Below are 18,915 nucleotides of genomic sequence, written 5' to 3'. Positions count from 1 at the left end.
TTACCTTAGGAGAAATTAATGCTTAACTTAAGTCATACTTAAGCAAAAAATCTTAAGGTGTTTTGTACAACTGGCACCAGACACTTAGGAGTGGAATGGAACATTCTTAGCACAACAAAACCTTCTGAATGGAATGGAACTTTCTTAGCACAACAGAACTTAACCAGACGACTGGAGCATTCACACACAACAACAACAACAACATTTCTGTGAATGAAATGGAATGCTCTTATCAGTCTGTAATATTCTGAGCTGAGTGCACAACGAAGAGGAACAACAAGTGCACTAATGGCCTGTTCACATGAGTGGGAAGACGACTCCAGCTCCTAAAAAGGCGGCCTGCCTCGCCTCTGGCAAGACAAGAAAGCAGCCTCACCTAGGAGGGCAGGTACAGTATATCATGGCATGCTGTGACACAGCCGACATGCTGCAGATGAAGAGCCATGGGATGGGGTGCCAGGAAAAAAGAATAAGGAAAGGTGTGTGTGTGTGTGTGTGTGTGTGTGTGTGTGTGTGTGTGTGTGTGTGTGTGTGTGTGTGTGCTAAGAGATGTGCTAGACTGATAGGCAGTCACGCTGTCAGGGCTGGTGCCTGACGACGACGCCACCAGGGCAGGAGAGGCTGCAACACCAGGTGTTGGGTTACACACACACACACACACACACACACACCAGGGCTGACAAACACACTTCCCTCTGAGCACCTCTCCACAACACAACAGGCGCCTCTCTCACCAGCACAACATCTTGCCAGAACACAACAGGCAACAGCTATCTCTCCTCAATCGAAATCGAACAAATCATCCCTGCAGAAAGCACAGTGTCTGCAGGACATCTAGCGTCTCCTCTCTCTCTATTCAGACACATGGGGTGTCCGATGGAAGACTGGCCGATAGATCGGTTTATTTGATGGCTTTAAAGGAGAATTCTGGCCATTTTTAACATAGATATCGGTTTCTCGAGGTCACAGAGTAATGTCGATACGGGGGGAAAAAAACGAAAACAATCTGTTCTACCTAGCTCGAGTTGCTGCAGCCAACAGCTAGAGCAGGCAGCTACAGTGCTACACTCTGGGGGCATGTTCATAAAAGTTCTTTCCTTGGCGGAGCGGATTCATTTAACAGCTAGGATCAAACAGCATTCCTACTTTATGATCTGAAAGTCATTTTGACATCATTACAGATGCACATTAGGGTGGTTCACAATATAATGGTATAAGTAAAAGTTTTCCAAATTTTGCCAGATCGCATTTTGCCTTGTTTCTATTGACATTTTGAACATCTGTACCAAAAATTGAGCCAATAGGACGCCAGTAAAGGGTGGCACACTTTTTCACAATTGCTCAACCTAAGAATGCATAACTTTTGCAGGAACCAGAAACTTGAACAAAATAAAAGATAAGTATGGTCATTAATAATCTCTCCCTGTACTTATACTAAATGAGTAAGAACATTAGAACAGTTCAAACACTATTCGCTGTATGATGTCTTTGTTCTTTTTGATACGCCATCTCTGTGTCCTTGCACAACACGGAGCAAAAATTGCTTTTGGTCTTCGTTTCGCACAGATTGTTGACAGCGTTTAATAAGGGCAATGCCTTTCTCTGCGCTTCTGCCATCCATTTGGCCTTCAGTAAGAACCTCAAAGAAGTGGATTGAGCAGCGAGTGACGAGGCCAGAGATGGTAGCTGTACTGCTTTTGTGGAAGAAAGACTTGGCATTGCTTGGCCTTGTCTTTGAGCATCTTCCCAGGGCATCTGTCAAGATTTCTCAGCATTGTCTCTTTTTCTTCAACATCAACACAACAACAACAACGACAACATGTTACACTTATTTAGCGCTTTGCTCAACACTCAAAGCGCTTCACTGGGAAGGGGAGACCTCACTAACCACCACCAATGGTGGTGAGCTGAGCATCAAAAAATGCCAGGGCAACGAGTTCTTCTGACAGATACCACAAATGTCATCCAATGCTCTTCAATGCAGCATCTGCAATGGTTTTATCCGGATGCCAATACATCATGTTTTGTGTGTGTGTCAATATTGTGAAAAAGTGTGCCACCCCTAAATGTGCAGCAATTGACTCCATTTTGGGTACAGATGCTTACAATGCCAATTGGAACACGACAAAACGCAATCTGGCAAAATTTGGTGAAAATTAATTTTGTGAACCACCCTAATGCACATTGATATCACCTTGGACAAAAGTGTTTACCAAATACCATAACCATAAACACAAACACAAACACAAACATATGAGGTCTTGTCCATCATGGCGAGACTCTGTAGCCAAACAGCTTCCTGTTGGCACGGACCCTCCGACTGGACCACTGGGTCTGAGTGTGTGGCTGAAGCCACTGTAATCTTAGAGAGGGATCCAATTATATGTGAAGGGCTGAGGAGAGGACTGTGCATCCTTGCATGATGTTTGGGCAGCACTGAGCTTTGAACATGCACTACCGGGGTTGGAGCTCATTTAGTGAGGAGATGCTGTGTTTTTAGGAGCCACACACCACTGACATGCACGCACGCACACGCGCACACACACACACACACACACACACACACGGGCACGCACACGTGTGTGTTTTTATTTACACAGCTTCAGTCTGGCAGCCTCATCCGCAAAGGCAGCCCGCTGTTCCCCTCTCCTTGTTCATTCACACTGTCTACATCTCACAAGGACCTCCTGTGTGTGCAAGTCCCCCCCACACACACAAGCTGGGAGCAATGTGTCTAAACATGCCTGGAGGCGCGTGTTTCCGACAGCAAACACTCCATTCGCATATCTCAGCTCCAGCGTGCTGGCTAGGGAGGAGAATACTGCTCTCTCTATTTTCCTGCCGACCATGGAAGCACGAAGAAGAAGAAGAAGAAGAAGAAGAAGAAGAAGAAGAAGAAATTAAAGGGAAAAGCAAAACAGTGGAGCTCAGAGCAGCAGAGTGACGCGGCGTTCACCCAGCGCCTAAGACAGTCCAAGGGAAACAAGTGCAGGATTCACTCCCTCCCTCCCGACCTCTCTACCTCCCTCCCATCCCCATCTAAGTGGCCAAAACAAGCTTTCATTGAGAATTCTGTACATTCCAGCCCAAGCGAGAGGTTACTAAAGTTTACACGGAGAGAGAAAACACCGACGTAGCCAACGACATCGCACCCTCAACACACCACCACCACCACCACCCCCCCTCCTCTTCTGTTCATCTGGCCTGCACAGCCACCCAGACCCAGGCTATAAACAGAACTAGAACTAAATCTAAATCTAATTTGGAAGCTTGGTTACTGTAACATTCTGCGTTCCGAGAAGCCCGGTCATATCCCCATGTCATGTGAACGTATCTGCATTGTTGAGATTGGCCTCCAACGGGACACAAGAACTTTCTTTGTGGAGCTGAGGTTAACAGGCTTACTGCAGGGATATCAAGAGGAGAGCTCGGTCGGGACAGATAAAGATTTCATTTCAGCGTCTAAATTCTCAGCTTACTGATATTTTACATAAAATAAACAAGATGTGTATGTCGTGCTTCAGAGGAGTACATGATGACAACACACACACACCTTAAATGAACAAACTAACACTTCTCATATGTCTAACTCACACACACGCGCGCACACACATTCTTCAGCATCAACAACATTCTTAAGTATGCTCTTATTCTAGAGTGGTTTGATCAGGGATCGCGATGTCCTTGGCATCAGTTCTATTGTGCTGGCGTAAGTCTGATCCTGTCTCTCTGGTGAATAGGCTATGCCTCTGCTGCAAGGCACAACCTCTCTCTCCACACCCCTACACTCAACCCCTCCACCAGTGAACCCAACCCATTTGGCCCTCAACTCATCTTGCCTCAACTGAGGCTGAGAGAAAGTGTGGTGCGAAATAATACAAACATACTGCACAGACAGTTCTAGAGCCAAACGTTTTACACACAACTACAGGGGCCCAAGAGGGACAAACAGAATACCGTATCCTAAATGAGGCTTTCTTCAGACATCAGCAGATTACAGCAGAGCGGGGGAGGCTGAGGGCAGCGGAGCGAGAGAGGTGAAAGAGGACCTAGGGGAAAGCAGACGCTCTTCCCCTCTCCCACCTCTCCTCCTCTTTCTCTCTCAATCCTCTCCCCCTTTCCCATCTCTACTCCTCTCCTCCTCTCACACCTCTCCTCCTCTTTCTCTCGATCCTCTCTGCCTTTCCCACCTCCACTCCTCTCCCCCTTTCCCTCTCCTCCTCTCCTCCTCTCACACCTCTCCTCCTCTCACACCTCTCCTCCTGCTGTTCTCTCTCCCCCTGTCCCACCTCTCTCTTGCCTGCAGACCTCACTGTCTTCCTCTTCCTCCCCCCCTCCTCTCTTAACCCATATAGTCTACCTGCTAACAGATTTATATCACACTCCAATGACAACACCTGAAGTTGTTCTGATTATGTAGTTTGACTTCCCAGTGTAGGGAGGACAAGCACCAAACACATTTAGTAGGAAGAGAACAAATAGAGAGATGGAGGTACAGTGCATCCATCAGGATGTAACAAGAAGAGCAGGGGGTCTGAACTTCCCACTGTGTGCTCCGTTGATCATCCGGGGGGGGGGCATGTGCAGTACCCTGGGGTGCCTTAATACCACCTGAGGCCCCTGGGCTATATGTTTTTAAGCCCCCCAATCGCAAATATTAATTATGATTAAATGATACCCGGCCGCGATCTGACCCGCCTATTTAGCCTATACATAACGTGCGCTTTTGGTTAATACCCTAACATGCAGTGTAGCCTATCATTATTGAGCCTATGTAAAACCTTTAGCCTACATAAACAGGAACAGAAAGCCCTCCTCAATCACGTCAGCCTACCCATGACATCGCTTCTCAAAAAGACCCACTGCACGAAAACAAGAGTTGAACTTTTACAACTGGCTGGCTAAGTTAAGAGATGGGTAAGGCTATACATATGGACGTTTCAAGCTTTTCAAAAGTGCATGTGTTTGTCATGTCGGGGGTTTCCCCAGGAGTTCTTTTGAAATTCTGTCCACTTAACACCATTTTAACGCAGCTTGGGAGGGACAGAAATACTTTTAGCCAACAGAACAAGCAGCTGGCTCATGTGACGTGAACATATTGGCTACCTTATGCATCATCACTACACTACCCTACATTGAGACATCTCACGTTAACAATGGAGAAAACATAACATAGGCTATTATTTGTGCGAATGGGTTAGCACAAACTTAGCTTTTGGTGAACGGAGATGCAGATCACTAAATCATTTCTTTGCGCAACAGACCATGTTCTGCGTTCACTCCAGTGAGACAAGTGAAATACATGTTTTTAAAGCCCTTTCATTGCCAGGCTATTTTCTACGATATTTACCTGCTATGCCTTCTGTTTTCATGGACAGTTACAGGATCCACGTCATTCGTTTATCATTGCTTCAATCCTACCCACGTTATCTCCAGAGTTTGTAAGTTTGTCAGTCACTTTCAGCCTCTCCTCTAACTCCTCTACACACTCGTTGGGATTTATTAAGTTTTGTTACATTTTGTTACACTTAGAAGAGAAGACAAAGGGGGCCTCTGCATGGATGTCATTGTAGAGCAGTGCGATGTGCTCAATTAGGCTAGCTCCAGAGTAGGCTATGACTGACGCCGCGAATACGGACACGGCCGTTTATTATTATTGATTATCATTATTATTATTATTATTATTATTATTATTATTATTATTATTATTATTAGAGGCCCCTCATTGGTCGAGGCCCCTGGGCTGAAGCCCAGGTAAGACCCTGCATTAAGGCGCCAGTGACAGTACCGTATTTTCCGGACTATAAGTTTTATACTTTTTTTTCATAGTTTGGCCGGTCCTGCGACTCCGGTGCAACATATATATATTTATTTATATATGGTTTTTTCCTCTTCATAAAACATTTTTTGACTGGTGCGACTTATACTCCGGTGCGACTTATAGTCCGGAAAATACGGTATGTATCTACCCGAGTAGGAACACCAGGTGATCTGGGGGGCATCTTACCAGGTTTGTCACTAAACCACAATCTCAGAATACCCCCGCCCAAACTTCCCAATATCTGGGCCGATTACACTAAGTAGAGATGAATATATCAATCCAAGCAAGACCCGCAGGTCATCCTTACTGCAGTCAGGGTTCCACCTCCCAGAGCTCGATTTCCATGACCTTTAGCGTAATGTACAGAACAAAAAACATTTGCCTGTATGCTAAACAGGCAACAAAAACCAGCCACTGTATTATGGCAAACATATGAATATACCCACAAAATAGTAATGCTGTATGGGAAAAAACTATTTTTGATAAATGGCAACAACATTTTTAACATGTTGCTACAAACAAATAATTCCCTGATATTCCATGACTTGGTCCAAAAAAATTATAAAATCTACTGACTTTCCATGTCTGGAATATTCTTTCCTTTAATTCCATGATATTCCAGAAATTCCATGACATGTGGGAGCCCTGTGGTGGCCCAACGACTGGGCCAATAACAAACCCACTTAGGAGGCTGGGAGGGCTGGGCCAATAACAAACCCACTTAGGAGGCTGGGAGGGCTGGGCCAATAACAAACCCACTTAGGAGGCTGGGAAGGCTGGGCCAATAACAAACCCACTTAGGAGGCTGGGCCAATAACAAACCCACTTAGGAGGCTGGGCCAATAACAAACCCACTTAGGAGGCTGGGAGGGCTGGGCCAATAACAAACCCACTTAGGAGGCTGGGAGGGCTGGGCCAATAACAAACCCACTTAGGAGGCTGGGAGGGCTGGGCCCATCTGGCCCTCGTCTAGAGGAATACGCCTGGATTCAGGGGAAAATACGGCGGGGGGAATGTCTCTGATTCCGAGCAAAGAGGTGGCAGACCTTGTGAGTATGCACATGTACTGGGGGTTTCATGAAAATACCGCTGACAGAGAACTAACAACCAAAACGATGGCTTTTAGTTTGCCTCTGTAGCAATCTCTGGTTAGCCTTTGCTTAGGCAAATGAGAGAACTTTTTGCAGAGGTTTAAAGCAACTGTTGTTAGAAACTTCAATTTCTTCAAAAATCGACTCTAAACTTGCTTTAATTACGTTTGCATCGGCAGCCATTTCGCACTGGTTTCAGTAGGAACTTTTGCCCATGAACACAACGGAAGTGAGATCAGTGAGATCAGTGGGCATCTCTGAAAGCAGCTGTTTTCCGGTTGTGAAGGTTTTGGCCCAGAAGTTCATTCAGCATGATCCGAACTTCTGGGTACTCAGATTAACCTGGCCCTAATAGGGAGCTCTGAGACTGTACGTACGTGGTTGGCATACATGAGCCTGAGTGCCAGACCTGTTCGAAAGGCCAAACCTGAGGCACAGGGTGAGTGCATGAGAAATCAACAAACACACGCCGGGAGTGCAGACCACATGTTTATGTGTCCTCATAACAACCTTCACCACTGACACACCACAGCCATTCCCCAGAGGCTGCTTTTAGAGATGCTGCACGCTAGCGCTAGGCTAGGCTAGGCTAGCGCTTCAGCTTTACTGCTGTGTGCCTTCAGCAAAGCCTCTCTGCTGTGTAAACTAGGCCTACATGGTAAAGACATGAGGTAATCGTCATTTATTAGACATCCTTAACAAATACGTGACTGTTGAACCGGCTCTGACATTCACTTTTCTTCCAATAAAACGCTCGGCCCAAATCCTGGTCAATAATCAGCATGTGTCCTGAAAAACAATACCTAGGCAGAAAAAGTGTGTAGTCCAAGGACCTAGAAGAATCCGTTGTGGTGTCCAAATCATCCCCAACCTCAACCACAAACAAGCATGTTTATCCATTCGCCCTCTCTCTCTCTCTAAGTACAAAACATCCCAGATTTCTAAGGATTCCTGGAGTCATGGCTAAAATATGTCACTGCCTGGAGGAGGTCCAGTGAGCGTTTCGCTTCAGCTCTGTCTCCGAGGTGCTCCCCTCCCCAACAGCCAATGGCGTGAAGTTCCTTACCTCTCCAAAGGCTCCTCGGCCAATCACCTTCAAGATCTCAAAGTCCTCCTTATGCAGCCGCATCTGCTTCACTTTGGAGGTGAACGGCTTGACTAGAGAGAGAGAGAGAGAGAGAGAGAGAGAGAGAGATGGTTAGTTCTTTAATGACTGAAACTTAAGTTACTGCTAAGTGTAGACTGGGCGTATGGCGAATGCTTCAGTGATTGAAGCAATAAAAACAATTGCCTTGGCACTAGACAGGCATTCATCAAAAGGCAAAGAAGTAGGAAATGAACCAATGTACAGTTCCATACTATAAAACCAAACTCCCCAAAACCTATAAACGCACGATTAAGTTCAATTAAACACAACTTCACACAACTGAAATGCACATGGCCATTCCATTTATTTATACAGAACTCTATAAAACCACCCAACCAAACAAGCCAACCAAGTCTGAATAACTTCAGGAGAAGTCATTCACTTCACTGCTCTAGCTGGATGGATGCTGGGCTTGCAATGCCTGTGAGATGTCTGAATGATAGGAAACGTGAGATGACTGCTGGAGCCTTTAGCGATTGACAGCAGAACACGTCAAAAAAGTACACGTGTAGACCAACACACACTGAATCCTGGCCTGCAGGGCAGAGAGAGAGAGAGAGAGAGAGAGAGAGAGAGAGAGAGAGAGAGAGAGAGAGAGAGAGAGAGAGAGAGAGAGAGAGAGAGAGGTGATGTCGAAAGGATGCAAACATCCTCAGCGCTAACTCATTTTCCATAGGCGGAAGAAATGTAATAGAGGCTACGTTTATACGGTGACGATGAAAAGAGAAGACGCAGAAGTGGCGTCTCGTCTTCATTTTTTTATTCGCGTTTAGACGAGCATTCTCAGGGGGAAATCTTTGTTTATATGAAGGCGCAAGAGTATGTGATATTCGATTGGATATGCATTACAGACCGCTGGGTGGTGGTGTGATAGAACCCCGGTACGTCACGCACAGACATTCTAATTTGACAGTTTAGCCAGAGAGGTAATCAAGGATCTTTGGTTTAGACGGAGACGCAACCCGAGTCGTCTTCAAAACTCTACACTCTGGAAGGAGTCTTCAGATTTTTGCGTCTTCAAGCCCTGATGGCGGGGTCGCCGTGTAAACGAAAGGCAATTATGATAAAATATTTTGTCGTCTTCCTTCGCAATCGTTCTCGTATAAACGGCCCCTTAGTAGCATGTCTGGGAAAATTCCAGCACAACCATGAGAAAGCAGCTTGGGGAAGCTATGCATTAGGGCCACTGAACCGTGCCTGATCAGAGCCCTGAGCCCAAACAGGACCAGAGACACTTGTGGGTCAGCTGCTCTTGTGGGCAATATTCACACACACACACTTACTTACACACACACACACACAGACACTAGAGGAAAACCACTCCAAGATGAGTTTAACGTGTGTGTGCTGCTGCCAGTGCTAGAAAACATCAGAACATAATATAACAGAGTCATTAAGCAATATCTCTCTCTCACACACACACAGTTCCAGAGGCTGATGATGGGAGTCTGATTGAGTGCTGTGATAAACTGTCAAGGCAGGCGAGGCCAGAAGAGAGAGAGAGAGAGAGAGAGAGAGAGAGAGAGAGAGAGACACAGACACACCAATCATGTCAGAAATTATGGACATGCGTACAGCAACCTCTGCACACGGCCATATCCGTTATGTGCACTGGTTTTCTTTCATCAGCATCACAGGCCAATAGGCAGGACAATATTGGTGAGGTCCAGTTGTAGGCTACTTGTAAGTCATCTTCCCAGTGGAGTAAGAAGTTAAGTTGTAATTCCTACTTGTCAACACAAAATTTGAATTTTAAAGATCGCTGCGCCTATTAAGTAAATAAGAGCCATAGAAACGGACTCCTTTTTTGCAATTCTGTCCTATTCGTTTCTCATTAATCAGTTGTCCACACAATAGTGTCCAACCTCTATCGGTCGCTATGTTTAACATCTGCATGCGTAAAATACAGTGTAATGCATTATTATGAACCATTATTAATTTACTATATCTGGTAACAATCCCCAACAACAAATTGCTAACAAATAGTAGCATTGTGTTCTTACGACTTGTCACAACTAGAATGCAATCAACTGTGTTTTGATGCAATTTCCAGCTCCCAGTTCCCACTTTTGAGGCAAATGGAGCGCAACATATTACCCCTCTGAGAATGGCAACCAGAGTCAAGATCAAGGGAGAGTGCGAAAAAGGGGGGATGAAGACCGAGGCGATTTTTGCAGCACCATACGAATGATTACTTGTGCAGGAACAAATATTCTGATCTGATTCTGAGGATATGTAAAATAGTCAGTGACCAGAGGCTATGTTGAGATTTTTTTTCTATTTTCTTTCGCCTGATCAACCTTAAAAAGTGTGATACGGTTTGACACAGGCAGTTTAGGTCGGCAAGTCTATTCTTGATGTGCAGCAGAAAAGCCTCTTCTCCCCGGGTGACAAGTAGGGGTACAAGAGCCAAGGAGTGTGTGTGTGTGTGCTTGAGTGTGTGTATGCAACGGCTGGTTTATTTGCTAAGCCACACCTTTGGGATTCCTCCAGAATGCACAGCTCCCTGGATGGTGCCTGTGTGTGACTGTAAAAGGTGTGTGTGTGTGGGGGTATGGGTAGAGGGCAGACACAGTGCTCAGCCCTCAAGAGGATGCCATCTCTCTCTCTCTTTCTCTCTCTCTCTCTAATTCAAATATGCTTTATTGGCACGACAAACCATATGATGCATTGCCAAAGCGTTCACAGGAATAATAATAATTAAAGAAAATACAAAATGATATAAACATGTACATCTCTCTCTCTCCAAGTGGTGGTAGATGGTAATTAAGCAGGTGCAAGGCATGGTGCTAGAAGGCATGGAGCTATGCAGTAGACTGGCTTGCCTCCATAGTCCAACACCGCCTCACAGAGTTAGGAGGCCAAGAAAGGACACAAAACAGAAAGATGCCTCCATCCTCGGCCTTCGCAAAGATGCAGATGACCCTCGGCCTTGGAGAACCCAAATCTGATGTCCTTCCTGCTTTCCAAAGGACGCCATGAGAGTAAAACCAAAACAGCCTTTTCGCCCTATATATACACACACAGGCTGTGGAGATCTATTTATACATTCTTGATTGTCCACTAAAATGAAGTGCAAGGCCATTCGCACAGTATCGCCAGCCCTACGGTCTTACCTAATCCAATCCATTGCATTGCCACAGCCAGACACTTGAAACTTGTGTGGCTTTCTGATACACCGCCCCAAACCACACACAACAAAAACGCCAGTCTCGGATTGCAACCCGCAGGTTACGGTCAAAGCCAGGCTGCACCACAGGAGCTCTGTGCAGGGGCCGAAGGAACACAGGGCTTTCTGTGTAAAACAGCAGATGACCATCTAGCTCCTGGTCAGGTTTGTTTAACAGCGGAGCCTCAACAAGGGCCGCCTGATCCCATCCTGTAGCTGGGTCTCTCCCACCTTCAGTATTGTGGGTCATGAAAGCACCACACAGTACGGATGGGCCCAGAGATGCAGGAGACAAGGCTACAACACACCACCTCCTCCTGAATGCCCCCTCATACTTAGGAAGGAATTTAGAATGTCAGAATGTCAGGAGAATCAACTCTGGAATGGCCATGATCCAGATTAGGGACATGGGTCATGGATAGGAATCTGAATCCAGAATACACGTCTACTCTGCATACTTGTGTATGTGCGTCTGTGTGTGTGTGTGTGTATATGTGCATGTGGGTCTGTGTGCTTGTGCTTGCGTGTGTGTGTGTGTGCTTCTGTGCGTATGTGTATGTGGGTCTGTGTGTGTGTGTGAGATCAGCATCCAGCATGGGGGAGGGGGACCTGGGACACTATTAATAATGGCCACTGCGCTCTACAGAAACCCTCCAGAAAACACAAGATAAGGGGAAGCAGCCAGCAAGCGAGCGTGAGTGTGCCGTCCTGTGCTGTCATCATGCCCAAACCGTGCGTCCTAATATTCCCATCTTGCGCTCAGCCTCCGCTGGGCCAGTCTGGGCCCGGCAGGGCCTGCGTCGGATTCCTGGCCATTAGAGACTAACCACTCTCAGGCCGTCAGCATTCCGCGCTCTCACTCCACCACATGTTTCCCCAGAGATATGATTAGACAATTTAATTCAGTAAACAAACCCAGGAGGGTAGGCTTGAGTGAGTGTGTGTGTGTGTGTGTGTGTAAGTGTGTGTGCGTGTGTAAGCCTGTTAGGCAATCCAGTTAGGGAGCAGGAGGAGCACAGCGCTCTTAACTGGACGCTGCACTGATGGGGGTCTCTTCGTTTCCATGGTAACCAGAGGACACACACACACACACACACAAACCAAACACAGTGAGGTTGCCAAAGATCAACTTAACTGAGCACAAAAAAATAAGTTGAGCTTTGACAGATGCAGCCTGCCTAGTCATCCATTTTTTTTTTTTAAATGGGGCCTTGGGGTTAGAAGTGAGAACGGTATTTCTGGAGAGAGTCTGGCGAGGAACTGCTGAGCGGTTCTGTGTTGCAGTTGTTCCAAAGCAGCTGTTTCATGCAGAGAAAACACACACACAGACAATTCTGCAGTACCCTTGTTAAAATGCCCAGGACTCACAGTGGTGCTTGCATGCACACACACACAAGAGAGAGAGAGAGAGAGAGAGAGAGAGAGAGAGACAGACTAGGAAAGAGAATGCAAGTGAGAGAGAGAGCAAGAGAGAAAGAAAGAGAGATTGCGAGGGAGAGAGAAAGAAAGAAAGAGAGATTGCGAGGGAGAGAGAAAGAAAGAAAGAGAGACTGGGAGAGAGATTGAGAGGGAAAGAGAGAGCAAGAGAGCAAGGGAGAGGGACAGGGAGAGAGAACATGCAAGCGTGGACGCAGAGCTGCAAATCAACTGAAGCAGAGGGGACTGCCAGCGTGGGCAGACCATATAAAGGCAGGCGTCATTAAAAGACCATTTCCATAGAGGGGAAACACATTCCCGCACAGCTAAACTGCCAGGGCATTTTCTCCAGCGGGATCAGCGTTTAAAAGGGCTCCAGCACGATTGCTGGAGTTTAAATTCCCTCTTAACAAATGACTTAGTGGAGGGAGACCACTGAGCTCAGCATGGAAGTTGTTTTTTTTCCAAAATGCCAAAGTACAGTCCTAACTATTTATGGCTGCACTTTGTGCCGTACCCTTGGGAATGCATCGTTTCCATCTTTCCCAAAGACTCCGGGTTTAAAAATGGTAGCTATGCAAGAATACAAGTAAAAAAAAAAAAAAAAAAAAACATGGTGTCCCAGTATGCCATAACACAAGAATGAAGAGAGCCTCCGACACATTCCATCTTACACACACACACAATAAGAGTATGATCATGCGCACAGGAACAGGAAGTTCACCAGTCCTCGTTAACACATCCATGATCATATATGTACACTCGCCTTCTGTTTTAGAATAGACAACATTTTTATTTTTTGGGGGGATAGAATACAACCCAATACAGCCTCTTATTAACATGCATTTGCCATCCCATCTAACAACATTCTTCAGCCAAGAGAACACATCAAAACAACTCGAATACTTCCTCAAGTCTTGACCGGAAAACTGCAACCACATTTGGATCCAGCCCACATCAGCCAGACCAGAGCCAGATCGGGGCCAGATCGGTACCAGATCAGAGCCATCCCACCACTGGTCTGTCCTCCGTACACATGATCAGCCCAGCACAAGCTGCTGTCCCGGAGACCAGGCAGCAGGAGTAATACATCACTTCCTGTCAGTGGCTGAAAATAGCCCAAAGGGAAACACAGAGCCAGAGATCCAGAAACAAACACAGCATGGCCCGAGTCTGAGCCTTTACAGAGCCCTGGGGCCTCCGGGCAGGATCTTCACACAGCTGATCCGCCCAACCGGGAGGCCTGCCCTGTCTCCCCTCCTGTCACACTCGGCTTTCCTTGCAGCGGAGAAAAACACACACAGCATGAGAGGACACTGAGCCGACACAGAGAGGCTAATCTGACCTCACAGACAGGGGAGCACAGAATACACTCATTTCATTCATATCAGAAAAGGAATTCAGATGCAGTCAAAATAATAAAAAGAAGGAATATAATAGGGTAATAATGTGACATAAAATAGCAATTAAAATCTGATAATCTGATACGGAGCAAGGTAGCTACAGTAACATCAAGGTGCAGCCCTCTGAGTGCTTCCGGATCTGATCTTAAAACTCAAGACATTCCATTTGTTGAGTTATCAGTGTTCACTTAAAGGTACTATATGGAGTTTTTTTATAGGCTATCGTTTACAACACTCAAAAACGACCCTGAAATATCACCACAATGTGAAAAAAACAACAATAGTTTCGAATATGTGCCAAAAACGCCTTGCTCTCTCTTCTGTGCTGCCCAGATATTCACTGACGTTATCATGCAAACCAGCTAGCACCAGCCAGGCTCTCTTGGAATACCACTTTGTACGAGCGTGCTTTGTATTGTATTTGTATTTTGGGGGCAGCCATGGCCAACTGGTTAGCGCTTCGGACTTGTAGCCGGAGGGTTGCCGGTTCGAACCCCGACCAGTAGGCAGTGCCTTTGAGCAAGGCACCTAACCCTCTCACTGCTCCCCGAGCGCCGCTGTTGTTGCAGGCAGCTCACTGCGCCGGGATTAGTGTGTGCTTCATCTCACTGTGTGCCGAGTGTGTTTCACTAATTCACAGATTGGGATAAATGCAGAGACCAAATTTCCCCTCACGGGATCAAAAGAGTATACTTAAACTATACTTATACTTATTAGGTGCTGCAGTACATACAATGCAAGTCAATGGAAGCGAGCCGTGTGGCTGCGTTTGAGACCAGATTGTAGCACTGTAGCTGCCTGCCTGGCTACTCGAGCTACAAGTTGCACCAATTATTTTCTGTTTTTTGCTTTTATTCGTACCGACAGTACTCGGTGACCTCGAGAAACAGAGATATGTGGAAAAATTGCCAGAGGTCTCCTTTAAAATGTGGCGTTACGGCCTGGCCAATAACGCTCTTGGGCTGTGTAATTTCATGGCATGTAAGCACAGACATCTCCATTTCAGATGAACCCCATGCCTCTAAGTCAGGGAGTGGATACGACAAGGGAAATCACATTAGCCTGAAGGGAATGAATGTAGGTCAATAGGTCATTTCAAACTGAATCGATGGAACAGCGCAGAGTGGAACATGTGGATCGGATCTGACCGCAAAAATTATCCTCCGACGCAAGTCTTCCGCTGTTAGCAATGCCCAAGCAGCAGTGTTTAACAGCAGTGGAGGCTTGCTGACACAGTCGCAATACCACTTAAACCACTCATATTCATCACAGGCAATCAATACAAAACCATTTCCCACCAGCTCTGTCAGTTAGTCATATTTCTCTGGAGTGGAGGGAGGCTACTTGAGAAATGGCAGCTGACGCTAAAAGATAAAAAGAGATGCTAAAAGGTGGGCAGGCGAACTAGGCAGCATTTAATTGCCCTCTCAAAATGGTAATTAATAAAAACATAAAACTTTTTATGACGTCAAAGGAATCAACTGACTAGCAGTCATTTCATAAACAGTATAATCCTCACAGTTTTAATGTTTTAATGATGTCAGCTCCAGTTCAGTAGAGGGTTTAAAACAGACTTGCTGATGGCATGCTCAACAGTCAACATCATCAATTTCAATTAAGCTACACACAGGAAACGTGTTATATTCCTTACACTTTGGGTTGGGGACTTGGCACAGTAGCCAATAAACAACCAAACAAAAATAAATTAAAAAGGTGCTCTAAGCGATGCCACGCATTTTTTTAGGCTAAAACATTTTATGTCACTTACTGCAAACATCACCTAACCAACCGCTAGCTGTCTGTGTCCTGAATACACTGTAAAAAACACAATCTCTGTGGACAGCCCAGGCTCCAAAAATGGCAACAAAAACAACCTGGGTAAACCTAGCCCAAAACATAACAAACTGTTCTAGCAAATCACAGACGAGATGCGCATTTAAGAGAGTTTCAGGTAACGTAGGTACCTGAGGTAACATAAAACACACTGCTAGATTAATCATAAAGCAGGGCGCGAGATACAGCCATAGCGCACTCAAAGCGCTTTTTTACGGAATCGTGTGTCGCATTCATCCATTCACACACACTCATAAACTGATGACGGAGGCTGCCATGCAAACCTGCACTTTGGGAGCAGCTCAAGCACACTTTGATTAGGGTCCGGGGGAGATGGGCCTGAACCAGCAACCTTCCGATTACTAAATGAGTCTACCTCCTGAGCCACCACCGCCCATAAAGGTTCTCCTTCACACTACAAAATAAGTGAAGGAAGTCCGCTACACCAAACACCCAATCTCCTTCACATTACACCTATGTTAATATTGGAGGCGTACACTCCCCTAAGTCAAAACACATCCAGGACACCTGGAGTTAACCTGCTCACATGTGTCAGCAGTGATTTGGGTAATGGGTCCAAGTTGCCTGGAATTACACACCGTTTTGTTTTAGTCTGAGGGGCTGTTTTAAGAGTCTGTGGGGTGTGTGTGTGTGTGTGTGTGTGTGTGTGTGTGTGTGTGTGAGCACATTCCAGCAGCATTCCTCTGCTCTTGAGCTAGTGTGTTTAGTGTGTTTAGCCATTACACTCACACAGAGGGCAACACAGCCAATTTTTGGAGGTGCACGTCGAGCGATGGTTGAGGGCTCGGGGTGGGGTGGGTTCGATAGAGAAGCATAAATCAGCCTTTACACCAAAGATTCTAGAGCGGAGATTCTAGAATATTTGCTTTACACAGATGCAAACAGGCCAGGGCCAACCAACACACACAGAATAGCCAAGGCGCACATGCACACACACACACACACACACACACACACACACACACACACACACACACACACACACACACACACACACACACACACACACACACACACACACACACACACACACACACACACACACACACACACACGGGCCCTCTTCTCTGCCAGAGCTGGGTACATGATATCCTCCAGGCCCTGAGGCAGCAGATATCTCACCTCTGGCAAAGGGCAGCCAGCACCCTCGCTGGAGAGGTGATGAGGTCATGAAACAGCTGACCTTTGACCTCTGGGAACAGCTGACTCTGGAGCAGGTCTAAGCCATATCTAGACCAGATCATTCCCACAAGTCATCTACTTCAGTTCCCCTTTCCACACACACACACACACACACACACACACACACACACACACACAGACAGAGAGAAAAAAGAGCATGGTGCACGCATGCATGAGTACGTCTGTGTATGTGTATGAGTAAGTGTGTGTGTGTGTGTGTGTGTGTTGGTGTATATGAGTATGTGGGCGTGTGCTTGTATGTGTGTGTGTGTATGTGAGAGAGAAACCAGCCAGCTCATGACCAATAACACCAGAAAAAGCTCAGCGGCCCCGTCACCTCAGTAATCATAGGCTTGGATATTACTGAACAGCAGGGAGGGGCCGTTCCCATTGGCCTCAGCCTCTAATCAGCAGCACGTCCGTCGACACAAAGCCCAGCCGCTTCACTCTCCCTCAACAGTGAGCCTCTCCGGCTGTTTATGACCCCGCCGTCGCAGACAACACACTGCGAAAGCTGGCAACGTAACGGGGGCGACGGAGAGGGAGAAAGCGGCAAAAATAGCATACGGCTATATATAGACAACAGGGGGAACCAGAAAAATCTGAGTGGGGGGGGCAGAAAGAAAGGAGAGAGGCAAAGAGAGGGAGAGATGGAAAGACAGAAGGGGGTGAGAGAGAGAGAGAGAGAGAGAGAGAGGAGAGGGAGAAAGAGGGAGTAGACAAAGAGAGGGAGAGACAGATCAGTGTTCAGGGAGTGATAATCAGTCAGAGAGTTACAAACACAAGAGCGTGAGAGAGAGAGAGAGAGAGAGAGAGAGAGAGAGAGAGAGAGAAAAGAAAAAAGAAAGAAAGAGAGAAACAGAGTGGCACATATACAAAAAGAGAGGGCTTCGTTCAGAGGAAGACAGGAAAAGAAAAAGAAAGAGTGATAGACATCCAGAGAGGTATAGACAGAGACATACAGGTACTGAAATATTGGTAAAGTCTAGGGCTGCACAATTATCGCAATCGTAATCGCAATATGAACCAACGCAATTACCTACCGGTAATCGCAAAAGCTACAAACAATCGTGCACAGTTTATTTTGTCACATATCTGACTTTTATATTAGTTTCATCCTCCTTGACTATGTCAGTTCTGGTTGGTGCTGAACTGAATCAATTAATTGACATTCAAAAAATATCGCAATATCGGTTGGAAAAAATCGCAATTAGATATTTTCCCCAAAGACAGAGAGGAAAGGGAGGGGGAGTAAATATAGCCTGTTCAAACTTGGAATGTTGCACTGTCATTCCGCTTCACTGTTCTGTATAAAATGCACAATCATGGAATGGAGGGGGTCAGTGTTGTTCCACTTCTGAGCTGGCAGCAGAGATAGACACAGAGCCGAATCGATTAAGAGTGTGTTAAAAGAGAGCGCTAAACAAAATGAAGACTAGAACTACTTAATCCAACATTATAAAAAAGTAGGTTGTAGGCTGCACACACTGATGTCACTCGTTTTGTGTATGAACATTACATCAAATAGCACAGCCCGCATGAGCCTGCTGACAACAAGTTCAACCGTCCACTTTGGAGAAAACTAGGAATTCAGAATGCCCAAAATGATACTGCCCAGCTCTGAGGGCATTTGAGGCAAATGTAAACTCGAACAGTGGTGGTGAGTCATCAGAAGAGTTCCCTTCTATCTGTGTAGCACTATACTTTTTTTCTTGTTCACTTTAACACAGTACCTCTTTACGCATTCTGTCTCACATTAAAAAAGGTTTTTAACCTTTGATACGGTCATAGGCTCTGTTAGAGTTGTCGCCACATTGACAACTATGTCCAAT

The 18,915-nt window shown here is 46.0% G+C and overlaps 1 protein-coding gene across 1 annotated transcript in view; it reads right to left on the bottom strand.

Moving 5' to 3' along the window:
• Nucleotides 1–18,915, bottom strand: part of cdc42bpaa (CDC42 binding protein kinase alpha (DMPK-like) a) — a 94,188-nt gene that overhangs the window by 68,674 nt on the left and 6,599 nt on the right. The window contains 1 exon segment of the mRNA XM_048227796.1: nucleotides 7,979–8,070. Coding sequence (XP_048083753.1) covers nucleotides 7,979–8,070 — 92 coding nt within the window.

Source organism: Alosa alosa, chromosome 19, assembly GCF_017589495.1.
Source record: "Alosa alosa isolate M-15738 ecotype Scorff River chromosome 19, AALO_Geno_1.1, whole genome shotgun sequence".
NCBI classification, from domain to species: domain Eukaryota; kingdom Metazoa; phylum Chordata; class Actinopteri; order Clupeiformes; family Clupeidae; genus Alosa; species Alosa alosa.
The sequence above is the reverse complement of the archived record's forward strand: the minus strand, read 5'-3'. Positions and strand labels throughout refer to the sequence as shown.